Source organism: Nelumbo lutea, chromosome 4 (genome assembly GCF_056320005.1).
Source record: "Nelumbo lutea isolate HS-2025 chromosome 4, American lotus-T2T, whole genome shotgun sequence".
Classification (NCBI taxonomy): domain Eukaryota; kingdom Viridiplantae; phylum Streptophyta; class Magnoliopsida; order Proteales; family Nelumbonaceae; genus Nelumbo; species Nelumbo lutea.
This window is the reverse complement of record NC_142687.1, coordinates 24,223,474-24,238,173: the sequence shown is the minus strand read 5'-3', so window position 1 is coordinate 24,238,173 and position 14,700 is coordinate 24,223,474. Positions and strand designations below refer to the sequence as shown.

At 40.0% G+C, this 14,700-nt stretch overlaps 1 protein-coding gene across 1 annotated transcript; it reads right to left on the bottom strand.

Annotated features, from left to right (window-relative positions):
- Positions 1-742: 742 nt before the first annotated feature.
- On the bottom strand, positions 743-3,556 carry LOC148854664 (glycosyl hydrolase family 81 protein). The gene has a single exon (XM_088981845.1). It carries the CDS (start codon positions 3,133-3,135, stop codon positions 931-933), a length of 2,205 nt encoding a protein of 734 aa, XP_088837971.1. The 5' UTR covers positions 3,136-3,556; the 3' UTR covers positions 743-930.
- Between the last annotated feature and the right edge of the window lie 11,144 nt (positions 3,557-14,700).

Below are 14,700 nucleotides of genomic sequence, written 5' to 3'. Positions count from 1 at the left end.
TATAGAAGAGTTGAACGTTTACAAGATGTGAGAAATTAGCATAAAAAATGCCTCTAGAAACTTAAGAAACATCGGGGACAAAAGTCTGGAATAGATGGACCTTGATGACAATCCTGATGCTAAACACTTAAAGGCACCAAATCAGGAACCACCTTGTTAAAAGCGAACTGTATCAGATTCTAAATTCTGATTGATCTATGGATGTGGAAAAACAAGTCACAGCCAAGCGGCCCAGACCGGATGGCCAGTGAAAACTTTAACAAAGGGTAAAATTGTAGTTTAATAACATCCCTTAATCTATCTAACGCCAAATTAATTACTTGGTGGTTTTTGGACGTGAGTTATGGTGAGTTTTGGTTATGGTTAATTCAAGAGAAAATGCACAAAAAATTAATGGTGAGTTGTAGACAATTTCCCATCTATCTTTTGAAACAGAAAATAGAAAATGCTTTTCCCAAGGACAAAGCAACTTTTTTTTTTTTTGATAAGCTCAAGGACAAAGCACCTTGGTACTTGAATCTGCTGCATTCTGGAATTCCAAAATAAAGATCCATGGAATAATAACACGTAAATAAAAGGGAACGAGACTGGAATGTGTTGTGACTTGTGAGGTGATCTCAGTGAGGAGCAGATGCAGATTCAGAAACCCAGATCAAAGAAATTCGAGTATACTAACTATTTTTATTTATCGTTTATGGAATCTACAAATAACTTATAATATTATTGTTGCACAATCACCTGATTGGAGTATATAAACTATTTTTATTTATCAGTTCATTAGAACCCTACCATTAACTTATAACATTATTGTTGCAAATCACCTGATAACCTGAATAATTTTATATGCAAATAGTATAATTTTCTGCACAACTCACTCAACATTTGCATTATAAATGAAACCAAAAGCACCAAACACACGTACCCTTTCATTCAGTGACAATAATGGCCAAACCAGCAATTCCCCCTCGTACCTCCCCACTCTTCTTCCCCATCACCTCTGCTATGGATCCACCAGAGCAAATTGGAAAGTGAGTTTCCATCATCAAATTTATTCAAACGTCTAATCTTCTCCAAGGCCCCATCCTTGTTGTACAGTCCTTCCATTGCATACACAAATCCCTTCCATCCTTCTCCAACCCCTTCCCTCTCCAGAGCCGGCATTGTCCATTGTACGAGATCTCTTGCATGTCCAATATCAGAAAACAAAACCTCTGTTATTGGCAACAATGGCAGCACCTGAATTCCCAGCCTACATTCCTTCCAATCAGGTGGTGCAAACCAAAGTCCACTGTCCCTCTTGTTTGCCCACAGAACTCCCACCACCCTGTTCTCCCTTGTGAACTCTGCCTCGTACATATCATCTCCCTCTCGTACATGCCACCAAGTCTGAGACGATTGAATCTCCAAAGTAGCCAGCGTCGAACCGATGGATACAAGTTGCGAATCTCCATAGCTCAGACCCATAAGTGCCGCTGAGTAATAAGCGTTGATTGCTTCGCTTGTACTTTCCTGATTCCGCCCGTCTGCAAATTCAGTGAGTCCACCCGCCCAAGAGTGCAATTTCCACAGATCAAAATTCCTTAGACGCGGATAATACGAACCTTCTCGCCTGCCCAGAGTCATGAAATCCGCCATAAGCGAATACGCCTGAGGCCTGTACTTCCTCCCCCATGCTGGGTCAATCTTAGCAAGCACTGCAATGGCATAAAGAAAGTAGCCCAGATGGTAATGGTGATCATTGTATACTCCGAACCCAAAATCTGCCCCAGAATCTACTGCCCCTTGTTTGGTGACAATTCCTCCCCATTTGGGATCGTAAAAGAACCCATTTCCATTGAAACTCCCCTCTAACCATGGCTCAATTGTCTCCTTCAAGTACTTCCGAACCGCTGGAATCACATCGGGACAACACACCTCTTCCGCTATCAATGCCAATCTGGCTGCTCTAGCAATCAACTTTCCATAGAAGTAAGACGAAGATGTCGTTGTCTTCGTCGAATCCAGAGCCTCGACGTCCTTGACAAGCGCAGAAACAATTTCAGGATAGTATTCTTCGCTGATCCCATTAATCGAATGCCAAGTTACTGAAACTTGACTCGGTCTCAAGACCCACGAATCGCCAACGACACCGACAAGGTCGCCATCTATGCTTTTATACTTGAAATCCTTCAAAACAGTGACATTTCCATCGTCAACCGATAAGAGCTGATGATGGAGAGGGTGGGCAAGTAGGAGCAGCTCTCCCCATCCTTTCTTCTCCCATTTGTACTCCACACAGAAGGGTTTAGTGAATACCGCATCGCCAGAGGTTGGGTAACAAGTGCTGAACCTATCAAGGATTGTTTCAAAACGTGGGTCAGAATCCGGCAAGATCGCAAATCTGATTACGCCGAAGAATGGATCGGAAGTAAGAAGAGATATGCTATGCGTTAGGTTAATGGGCGAAGAAGAGTAGCAAAGCCATGTCTGATTGTTGTTGAGCCGAATGATGTGCTTTGTTTGATTGCCATTGGATGTGAGGGAGAGGATAGCGTGGATGGTTGAGATGGAAAGTGGGGTAGGGCTGGTAACGGAGCAGGTCAAGAAAGGGCTTCCCCGGACAAGGAAGAAGCGCAGGTTGCCAGGGACATCTAGGGTTACACTGAGATCGCTATACGAAGAAACGATGTTGTTGACATCGGTGCCGTTGTTGGTGCTTCGGGTGGCTGAGATGGTGAGGTCGGCGTTGAATATCTGGTAGATGAAAGCAGAGTTACAGAAGCGAGGTGGGTAGCAGATAGAAAGGGAGGAGGGGGCTGATTTGATGAGGTATGGGTGTATGTATTCAGGTTGGTCGCCATGTTTGAGGACAAAATTCTGGAAGAATGAATTGGTGGGGAGAGGTGATGATAGAAGGTTGGGAGCGAAGAAAGGTGAAGGGTCAGGGAGAACCGTTGATTGGGTCTTGGGGAAAAGGAAAGGAGTGGTGGAGGAGGGTTTATGGTGCCTGTGTGGCATGGTTGAGGGCGTCAATTCTTGAGGAGGAGGAGGAGGGAGATCCAGTTGTTGCTGGGGTGTCGAGGGTCTGCGGCGCTTCCTGATTCTGAAGCTTTTTATAATCAGAGCTGTGACTCTTCGCTTGACCTTTTTCAACATTTTCCTTGGTGAGGTGGGAGCAGGTGGAGCCGCGTGGGAACTCGGTGGTTGAACCTTCAACCTCGAACCAGTGTTGACTCTGTGAAGCCTGAAGCGCAATCAATCAATGAGTTGAAACTTAATAGGGAAGGAGGAAGACCGAAGACGTTTGGCAACGGGCAACAGTCGATAGGAGGGGTTGATGGATGAAGGAAGGTGCTGAGAAGAGGAGGCGTTTGAGAAATGAGTCTTGGGTATTAATGGATTTTGTTTTTGAGGCAAGGGGATGAGTCATTGAGTCATGAGATCATGAGAAAGTTCTATGTAATTAATATTCAGGGAATGTTTAGGATGCAAGTAAACGAATATCGTTGTTTTGGGTTGGGACTTGGGATTTGAATAAAATGTTTGAAACCTGGGTTCTTTGGCCTATAATATGCAGTTTCATGAGTTAATTTGGTTTTCATTTAGAGATAGTAATAGTTGCCAAGTGAAGTAAAGGATCCTTGACATCTTTGTTTGCCAAGTTGTTTTTTTCTGTTTTGGCTGCCAAGTAAAGATAACTTTACACTTGGAGTAGACATTTGTTTTGCTTCTGTTGGCGGTATAATTTGTCTAGATTGTGTTTCTGGCCATGTAATGCTGAAATAGAATTAGTTGACTTAGAAATGCTTAGCCTAATAGAGCTAGCTTTATTAGCTGCTTTTCATCCATATATTAGGTTTTGAAGTTTCGCGTATTTTGCTGATGTTACAATTATTTTTTCTTTGGAAAAAGGAAACAAAACATTACATATTGGCGGGTAGTCGAATACGAGGAGGGTTGTAACTGGTTTAATGCCGATTCTGGCTCAACCCTAAAATACTAGGGGTTATCATGAAAACTGAAAGACTGAACTTAACTGATAAAAGATCAAACCTAAAATTTCGATTAATCGAATCAATTGGTTCCATATTTTTGAAAAATCAAAAGTATCAATTCTGTCTCACTTTATGTATATTATATATATTTTATATTATTTATATATTGTAAATGAATATATGTGTATATTATATATATTTATAATATATAATATATTATTTTTTATTTATAATTTAATAATTTATATGTATTTCTAGTTTTTATTATACATTTATATATTTATTTATAATATATTATAAAAATAAAAAATTGAAAAACCAAACTGATAGTTAACAAAACCAATCAACCAATTAATTAATTGGTTTCAATTTGGTTTTGTTACTGATTTTTTAAAAATCAGTACTATTAATTCAGCTTGGAAAATAGGCCCACAGTTTTTTTTTTTTTGCAAAAGAAAGAGATTTTCGTTAAGTGATTGTAGAAAGGGTTACATGAGAAGATCGTCTATAGCCATATTGGATAAGTAACTGCCCCATGCATGACATGTAAGCAAAAAGATGGGCAATTTGGTTGTGCTCTCTATTAATATGTACAAATTTTTTAGACAAAAAGTCAGATCTAGCATGCCTTGGACTGCAGCAATGTAGTTGATCCACCCAATGCTTTGTGGGTCTATTTGTATTTACAAGATCTATTAGGTCTACATTATCAGAAGATGTTTGATGTTGTTCGACCTTGCGGCTTTGAGGCCCATTAAAAGGGAGCGCGAGGCTCCCACCTCGGGTGAGTCCGAAGCTCCCGGATCGATCGAGTTCGAATCCCGTGAAGTAGTAGCCAGTGTGGCACCTCTCCTAGCTCGGCCAACCGCGAGCTGGGATGAGGAGCCCTGGATCCTTCACATAAATGGCTCCTCGAACCAACAGGGCAGCGGTGTCGGAATAGTTCTGCACACCCCAAGCGGCATAAAACTGGAGTACGCGCTACGCTTCGAGTTTGAGGCATCCAACAATGAAGCAAAATACGAGGCGCTGATAGCTGGACTAGCTCTAGCCAGAGAAGTAAAAGCCAACCACATCGTTATTTGCAGCAACTCCCAGCTTGTGGTTAACCAAGTCACCGGCGAGTACGAAGCTCGCGAGCCAACCATGATCGCCTACTTAGCCAAAGTCAGAGAGGCCTTGCTCAACTTCTAGTCACACTTTATCAGACAAATCCCTAGGTCAGAGAACGCCGAGGCCGATGCTCTGTCCAAGTTAGCCAGCACTAGCGACATCACCATGAGAACCGTGTACATAGAGTACCTGTCTCGGCCTAGCATTCTCAAGGGGCAAAGGAGGTCGCTCCCGTCGTTCAAGCAGAGCCGAGCTGGATTGATCCGCTCGCAAGCTTTTTACTACACGGGACCCTCCCTGCAAACCGCAATGCAGCTAGAAGGGTGCAGCGCCAGGCAACCAAATATGTCATGATAGACGAACAACTATATCGGAGATCTTACACGCTCTCCTACTTGCACTGCTTGCGACCTACTGAAGCCAAGCTCGTACTCTGCGACATCCATGAGGGTCTGTGCAGTGGGCACTTGGGGGGGTAGGGCCCTCGCCCAAAAGGCACTTCGACAAGGGTACTATTGGCCAACAATGAAGGAAGACGCTATTGAGCTCGGCATAAAATGTGATAAATGCCAGAGACATGCCAATATTCACCACCAACCCGCTGTCGACCTCAAGAATCTCACCAGCCCGTGGCCCTTTGCGCAGTGGGGCATTGATCTACTCGGGCCATTCCCGCCAGCAATGGGTGCAAGAAAGTTCTTAGTAGTGGTGGTGGACTATTTTACCAAGTGGGTAGAAGCCAAGCCCCTCGTGACGATCACAGCCCGAAATGTCCAAAACTTCTTTTGGAAGAACATCGTATGCTGCTTCGGACTACCTCGAGTATTGATTTCCGACAATGGCAAACAGTTTGAGGACATCAATTTTCAAGATTGGAGTCGAGACATGGGGATCCAACAGAACTTTACTTCAGTCACGCACCCTCAAGCAAACGGTCAGGCAGAAGTCATGAACTGAGCCATCCTCCGTGGACTAAAGGCATGGCTAAACCGAGCTAAAGGATTGTGAGCAGATGAACTACCTAGTGTCCCGTGGGCCTAGCGGACCACGGAGAAGACCGCCATGAGAGAAACACCATTCAATCTCACCTACGACACCGAAGCAGTGATCCCCACAGAGATCAAAGTACCTACGCTACGACTAGAAGAATACAGTGATTAGACAAACGAATATGAGCTACATACCAACCTCGATCTACTCGACGAAGTAAGGGACCTCGCGTACATTAGGACCGCAGCCTACCAGCAGAGAGTAGCTCGGTACTAAAATGCTAGGGTCAAGAAGCAAAACCTCCACGTTGGCGACATGATCCTTCGTAAAGTTATGGTACTTGAGCCCGGCGCTGGCAAGCTCAGGTCCAACTGGAAAGGTCCTTATCAAGTGAAACGAGTGCTCGAGGAAGGAACATACAAACTCGAGACCCTCGAAGGGAAACAAATACCTCAAGCATGGAATATTGTCAACCTAAGACAATATTATTTGTAAGAATCGGGTAGGCCACGAGCCACTCCCCAAGCCTAACGGCCAGAATACCGAGCTAACACGACCTCGGCACAAGAAGACCCCAGTTGCCACTTCGACCTGGGAGAAATCCAGGAGCCGACTACGGGTCCCTCCCAAAGCCTAAGGGCCAAAACACCGAGCTAACAAAGACCTCGGCGTGAAGAAAAGACACTTTTAGTGGCAAAAGCAAGGTATGAAATATTAAAAGCGTAAGTAGCTCGGGTTTAAACTCCGCGAAGCATAGTTCATCCCGATACGTTGGTCGAACTGAGAAATAGCCAACCGATGCTTAGCTCGAGTATACGCTGTAAATCACTCCGTGATAACACACAGGCCTTAGATGTGACAAATCGGGATAACGCCTACCAAAGAGCCTTACTTCAAGTATGTAACTTTAACAGCTCAAGTGATGAGATTGCTTTGGCAAAAATAAAGTCAGTCCATCATACTTAGAAGCAGGAAGAAACTTTCATTAAAAAAAATGAAATAAAAATGACAAGTGCAATAACCGAGCTAAACAGCTCGGGAAAGGTTCCATCATCATAGGGCATAACCGCCCAACTGAAATCTTGTGAAAGACCGGGTTTACGGCACCCGGAAGCCACAAGCCCAGAGAAACGCAACCTCAGAATCCAAAGGATGGCATGGAGGAAGATAGGGCCCGAGGGGGGCCCCTATTTATAGCCCCCGCCCTTTCAAACTGACGGCCCAGATCAAAGCAGATCCAACGGTCTGCAGATTTCCTGACCGCACGCCTTCTGAAAACCGAAGGCGATTGGCGGCACATCTTTCACAATTGAGGTAGTCGCAGCCGCATGACGTTCAGAATTAAAGGCCACCTCAACACGTTTTTGAAATCCGAAAAGTCAGGGAAGACAGAAGATCTCTTGATTCCCGTGAACGCATTTAATAAAGGTAGTCAATCAAGTTTGAATTTTGGTCAAATTAGCCCATCGCGCTTCATAAACTCCCTACGCTAAGGTGATACCCTTAGCCCGAGGAGTGGGGGGCAATCGATGAAGGGTGATTTGACCCGATCTATGAAATGGAAACACTTGGACACTGACCCGACGTAAGCGACAACTCAGCATTCTGGCCTGGTACAGCTAAGTAACGGGCCCCTAAAGCAGCTCGCCACGATGCAAGCTATGGGTTCCTCGAGCTACCCCCAAAGGGATATTCCGAGGCAACTTTAGCTCGCAAGCTAAGAAAACCAGCTCGCCCAAACTTCCAAGCAAACAAGTCATCCCGAGGACTAATTCTACTAAGGGTACTCCTGAAGTATTCCTAGCTCACTACAAAGTAGCTCGCGAATGGGTCGCACGAGCATTCCGCAGGAAGCTTCTATTTGATAGGCCGTACCAATCAGACTACACCATATCCCCTACTGACGACGCAGTCCCTGTCCTTTCGGCAATCTGCACCCACGTCTCTCAGTAGGTAGAGGCGTGCCTGTCACTTTGGAGACATGTCACTCGCCCGGGTAAGGAGTACGTCGCAACGGCCACCTGCGCAGCCCTGGCAGGAAACGACTGTAGCAGGGGGCCCAGTGGCAGTTATGTCTGATCTCCCAAGGAGTGGCCCTATAAAAGCCCTCAGGGCAGAGGATAAAATCTTATTCTGGAAAAAAACCAAGAAATCTCTTGAGTATGGAAAAACAACGTGACCCGGACACAGTACTAACTTAAGCATCGGAGTATTCCCACCGGATAAATCCCTGGGAATCCTTCTTTTCATCTTCTTAGGTTCCGCTCATTGCCAGCAAGGAGCCAGTCAGCAGTCAGTTAGGAGTGCCCAGATCGCGCTACATCACTTATCTTCTTGTCCTTTGACCTCATAACCTATTGGTTGAGACATATATATTTTTCTTCATTTAATTTTCCATTAAGAAAAGCAGTTTTCACATCTAACTGACACAATTCTAAATCTAGGGATGCAACCAAAGACATTATGATTCTTATTGAAGTAAACCTTGCAACTGAGGAATAAGTTTCTTTACAACAAATCCTTTATAATTGAGTATATCCTTTTGCAATGAGTCTTGCTTTATATTTTTCTATGGATCCGTTAACATTCAACTTCCTTTTTAGTACCCATTTGCATTCTATAGGTTTTTAATTTTGGGGCAAATCAACTAGTTCCCAAACTCGATTTTTATTTATTGAGTCTAGTTCCTCTTTTATGGTTTCACACCATTCTTCATTGAAATAAGTTTAATAATCCTTTAACATTGACGAGGGATATCTTTCTCTTTGAGTTTTGGTTAAAGTGCCATTATTAGACAAATTTTGTCATTCAAATGTGTCTTTATCATCATTTTTTTCTTTAATAATTCCAAAAAAATTTGGTAGATCTTTTCTATCTTGAATTTGGTCTTCTAAGAATACAACATCTCTGCTTTCTATTAATTCAATGGATCTATCAGATTTGTGATTAATGAATCTGTACCCTTTGCTATTCTCACTATATCCTATGAAGGTACATTTAATACTCTTGTTGTCCAACTTGCTCCTTTATTGATTTGGAATCCTTACATGTGCACTAGAACCCCAAATTTTGATATCTGTTAAGTTTAGTTTCCTACCTGTCCACATTTCATGGGGTGTCAAACTATTTGCTTTGGTTGGAATCTTATTTAGTATGTAAACAATTGTATCTAGAGTTTCTCCCCAAAAATGTGATCCCAAACTTGAGTGAGACAACATTGACCTCACCATGTCTAATAAGGTTTTATTCCTACGTTCAGCTACTCCATTTTGTTGAGGTGTAAAGGACATGATGAGCTGATGTATTCTCCACCTCTATCACCTCTAAGAGTTTTGATATTCCTTCCTAATTGATTTTCTACCAAAATTTTGTATTCTTTAAACTTCTCTAATACATTAGATTTTTTCTTAATTAAATATACATGCCCATACATTGAAAAACCATCAATGAATGTGACAAAGTATTCCATGCCCTTATGAGTTTTTATATTTAGAGAGCCACACACATTTGAATGCACAATTGCTAATAATTCATTTGATTAGGGTTGTTCATAATATCTTGTAAACCGATTTAACTGACCAAACTGAACCAACCCGACTTAACATGGTCATTTCTAAAAAGCAGTCGGTCGGTTTTAGTTTAAAAAATGGTAGAACCTGACAATTCAGTTCAGATGCGGTTTTTGACCTTGTAATCTGACTTCAAACCGATCCGAACCGATGTAAAACTTTTCATGTATATGTAAAAAGTTAAAAAACATAATGATTTTAGTCTTTTCTTAGTTTTATAGCCACTGCATTCCATGTCCAATACATTTGCCTATATTGACACATTAGTAAATTTGGCGAGGGACAACATGTTTTATAAAGTAAAAGAAAACTTTTAGAAACCTATTTTGACAGATTTTTGCCATGACAGACTGTCGACTGGCATGCAATTGTAGGTATAGCTTGCATAGCTATAGGCTAGCAATAATTGTAGGCATAACCGTTAGAGGTTGGGCCAATCAACAATTGACCTTTTTTAAATAAACATTAATTACGTCTCAGTTTAATTAAAACCGATTAAACTGATTTCAGGTAAAATGAAAAAAGAAGTCAATTTTCTTTAGTTGTTGGTCGGTTTCAGTTGCTCTTAATGATAACCCAACTTTTTCGGTTCGATTGATAATATTAAGTAAGATCAAACTGAACTGACCCATGAACAGCCCTACTTTTGATTTTTTCCCCTTTTGAATGAGAATTTAGACATTTTTTTTCCATAAAGCATGGCTCACAATATGTAAAATTCTTCTCTATCTTAGGTATAAACTCATTTGAACTCATTCTCATCATTTTGTCTTTTATCTATGTGACAAAGTCTTAAATGCCGAATGTAACTATCATTATCTATATGATAAGCACAATCAAGATAATCGGAACGGGAGGCTTGTTTATTGTCATTAGTGTTTAAATGGTACAAACCATCAGATTTAACCCCAAACAATAATACTCTTCTATGTTTGCCAATAATCACCTTTCCACCCCTAAAACATACATCAAATCCCTTCTCATCCAATAAGGGGATAGACAACAAGTTATTCCTAAAGTTAGGTGCATATAGTACATCAATAAGAATCAGATTTGTATTCTCATTTATAAGGATCTTCACACTTCTAGTCCTAAACACATCAGTGAAAGAGTTATTTCCCATAAATGCTCCATGTTTTCTCGCTTTTAACTCCAATTCTAGGAACATCTCCTTGGATTTGCAAATATGCCTAGAGGAACATGAATCTATGCACTAACCATACAAATTAGAATCAGTAAAGAATGATTTAGATATCACATAGACAATATTTTCCTTTCATGCACTACTCTTTCTAGTATTTGTTTTGCTTTTGCTACAATTAGGGCAATTAAATTTAGTGTAGCCTTGCTTCCCACAACCAAAACAGTGTTTATTCTTAGTTTTTTTGAATTCTTTTGAGAATTTGATCTTTTTGTTAAATTTCTTAGCTTTGTTTTTGAAGTGTCTGCCCTTAGGCATTTCAGTTACTTGAGGTTTCTCAACTGTTTTTGGGGTGACCATCAAAGAAGATGGTTGGGATCTCTTCTTCTTTCTCTCAACATCTAAGCCAAGTAGAGTTGGAAGGTTTTTAAAATTTATTTATCTTCTAGATAGATTCAGTGTTGTTATTACCATATTCCATGAATGAGGTAAGCTATTCAAAATGGTAGAAACTTGAATTTTTTCTAGAATAGGGTTACCTGTAGTTGTCAATTCTTTGGCAATCACATTTTATTCTGTTTACATGATCAATTACCGAATCTTCTTTTTTCATCTCACAACCATAATATTTTTCTATTAATAACTGAATATAAGTTTTAGTTATTTTTCCATATGTTTCGTTGATTGCTTCAAACATTTTTTTAGCATATTTATATTCATAAAAAATTACTTATACATTAGGCTCCATGAAAGTTAGCACATGTTTTGGCTTTTCTATTATCCTTTTTCCATTTATTATATTTTTGTACAATATGTAAAGCATCATCGTTTGAGGGTTTAGGAGGAATTGATTTATCTAAAATGTAATCAACATTTTCCTCGTCCAAAATCCTCATAATCCTTCGTTTCCAAAGGGAGTGGTTCGTTCCATTCAGCTTTTCAGTTATAGGCGTGTTTACAAAATAAAAATAAAATGGGAATAAGGAAAATTTTAGCTGATTTGAAGATTTAACTGTTTAGACCCCTGAAGATTTCATTTCTCTTAACCCACCTGAATCGACTACCTTCTTTGTTCAGCAATAGTCTATAGTGTCAATAATTTTGCACCATGTTGATTCAAATGTTCCTTGTCAGCATACAGTCCCGCATGTAGATAAGCAAAAATTGCAAAAAAAAAAAAAAAGATAAACAAAATTATAATAAATAAACAATTTAAACAATAATAAATAACCAAAAAATTAGGGGAATGTGGATCTCTAATACCTGACTTGTTTTTCGTATTGACCCTTTGTTCCAATCTTCCACTGTTGTTGAGATTAGAGTTACATAAGCATTGGAAGCAAGCTCAACCAAAAAAGAAACCCTAAATTTGTTTAGGAATTGTTGCAGATGGAATCCTAAAAATTATGATCTAATCCTTCTAATGAACAACAGTAAAAAAATGACTTTCTCTAACATTGATGGCACTAGGAAAGAAATAGCTACTGATGGAAAACACTGATAGAAAACTGGGGTTCTTGGATGTGTCTCAAGAGAGAGGAAAATAAAAGGAAAAAAAAAAATGAACACAACAGATTGATGGCTAGATGTGTATTGCAACAACTTTTATTGGATTGAAAAGGATTGAGTAACAAAGACCCGATTGGATTTAAAAACATTGAGGAGCTTTCGTCTCTTATAGTTGGTGGTGAGAGGAGAGTTACGAATAATGACAGTTCCTCTCTCTTTTCACTCTTGTAAACATTTAAAGTGGGATGCGATATGGTATAGCACACCACCAAAAAACTTTATGAAGTAGCTCTGATACCAGTGATGAGCATACCCATGACTGTGACCAAAATATTAATGCATGAAACTTGCTATGATTCAACCTGCAAAAATAAGCAACAAAAAATGACTCGAGACACAAGACCTTGAAGCAAGGTGCAACGAAGGACTAACTAATCCGAATTGAGCTTTGACCTCTCTTGACTCTTTTCACATAGAATTTTTTCATACGTTGGATATAAGCCATGTATCCCTTATATAACAAGCTCAATCTCTAATGTTTCCTTGCACATTTAATGCTAACAGGAACATTATAACAGAATTGTTGGTTGATTAGGCCAAAGCTCCTCCAGATTGAGACAAGTGTCTCACTGATCATGGATCTTGCCACTTGATCATGCGGTCTATACTAGGGCCAAATGGTCTACCATTGACCCAATAAGAGCTGAAATGGATATGGTTAGTATTCCAATAATAATATGTCTATGCAAAAAAAATATTTGTGCAAAAAACAATAAAAAAAAAAGATTTTTTATAGGAAAATAGATAGATAATAATACAAGGAAAAACTTGGTTGTGTGTGTGAGAGTCCAGCATAGAGATAAATTGTTCTCCATTAATACGTGGCTTGTCACATAACCATTGAATTCTCTAACATGTTGAGGATTAGCAAGTGAGGGCTTATGGCCTCTCTTCCAACATCTTGTTGATGAGTAGAATGATTAAATGATTTGTTTAACTAAGATCAGGGAAACCAAAAGCAATCAAGTTAAAACATGGCACTCTGGTACAATCCAATCAAACAATCTGCATCCAAAATCATCTTAATTTCTCTAGAGCTCTACGTTAGTTAATCTTCAAGTAATACAGTGGGTGGTGGCCATGGTAGTGTCTACTACTTATACTTTTCCTTTTCTTCCAACAATCAACACTAAATTGTATTACTCTGAAAGCTTGGTGGTAATGCAGCTTGGGGGTTTTCTTAGCAAGAGCAAACATATAGGAAATTATCCAAATGCAAAATATAGGTTGGTAAAAGGCATAAAGAGAGTGAGCCAAAACGGTGTTCACAACCGTTTTGTTGTTTCATTTGAGAGAAGCCAGTCCAAGAGAATGTTGTTACGTATATATTGAATGCATGCCACTTGTTTGATTAAAAGTCAGTGTGGATAGACTACCATGGGATTTTACCGTATTTTATTGGACGGGATACCATTAGATACCCAACCATTCAACCAACTTCCTATTTGGCCTGAGTACCCATTTGAACACTGTAAAGATGGAAGGGTGGAGGATAAGCAATAAAAGCCCAGGTGATGAGGTTTCAAGAACCACCAAAATCCTGATGACAATGTCCTGTTGTGGTTGTTCTTTCTACTGCTTGTGTTTGCACCAATACCAGTATTGAATGAAACAGGGAATCAAGGGATTGTTGTTCATTTAGAGAGAGAGGGAGAGAGAGAAATAAAGATTGCTTACTTTTCATGCCTGGTATCTTTCTATCCTGCACCGCAACTGGTCCTTCTTCTAGCAAATTTTTTGTTTAAGGCATTTATAGCTCCTTGATTGTGCTGTAGAAAATTTCACTTGTAGTCTATAGAGGGGTAGACTACAAGTTTATTTAGTAATGGAAAAGTGATTAATTAATTTCCAATATGAACATTGTATTTTATTCTCCACCTGCTCTTAGCATCTGTTTGGCATTGATGCAGTTGCTCCAGAAAACGGTGACATATTAGTGTTACGTTGAAAAAAATGGTATTTCAGAAAACGTCAATATATTTGAAATCATTTTTTCTTCAAGCCACGTCTTGAAAATTGAGAAAGTATGGTTTAGAACAATGTTGAATTAGACGTTTTCTCAAGTTAGAGCTCGTTGCTACCAGGACATAATGTGAAAGTGACGCTAAAAACAGATATGAAGGACTGTACCAAACAAAAAGTGTTGCTGTTGCTCAAGAAAACATCCTAGGTCCTAGGAGCAATGTTTCCAAACAAAAAGAAAAAAAAAAGACGCTGTAAATAATGCTTCTAACTCACACATCAGCAGCATTGTTTTTTGAGAAAATGGTGTTATATCTGACATGGATGCCAAACATATACTTAGTTGTGGTGGAAAGAAGATAAGTAAATATTTTGGGGGTAT

Bases quoted from the DNA above. Each gene is read 5' to 3' on its own strand.
- LOC148854664 (XM_088981845.1), bottom strand. From the start codon at position 3,135: ATGTTGAAAAAGGTCAAGCGAAGAGTCACAGCTCTGATTATAAAAAGC.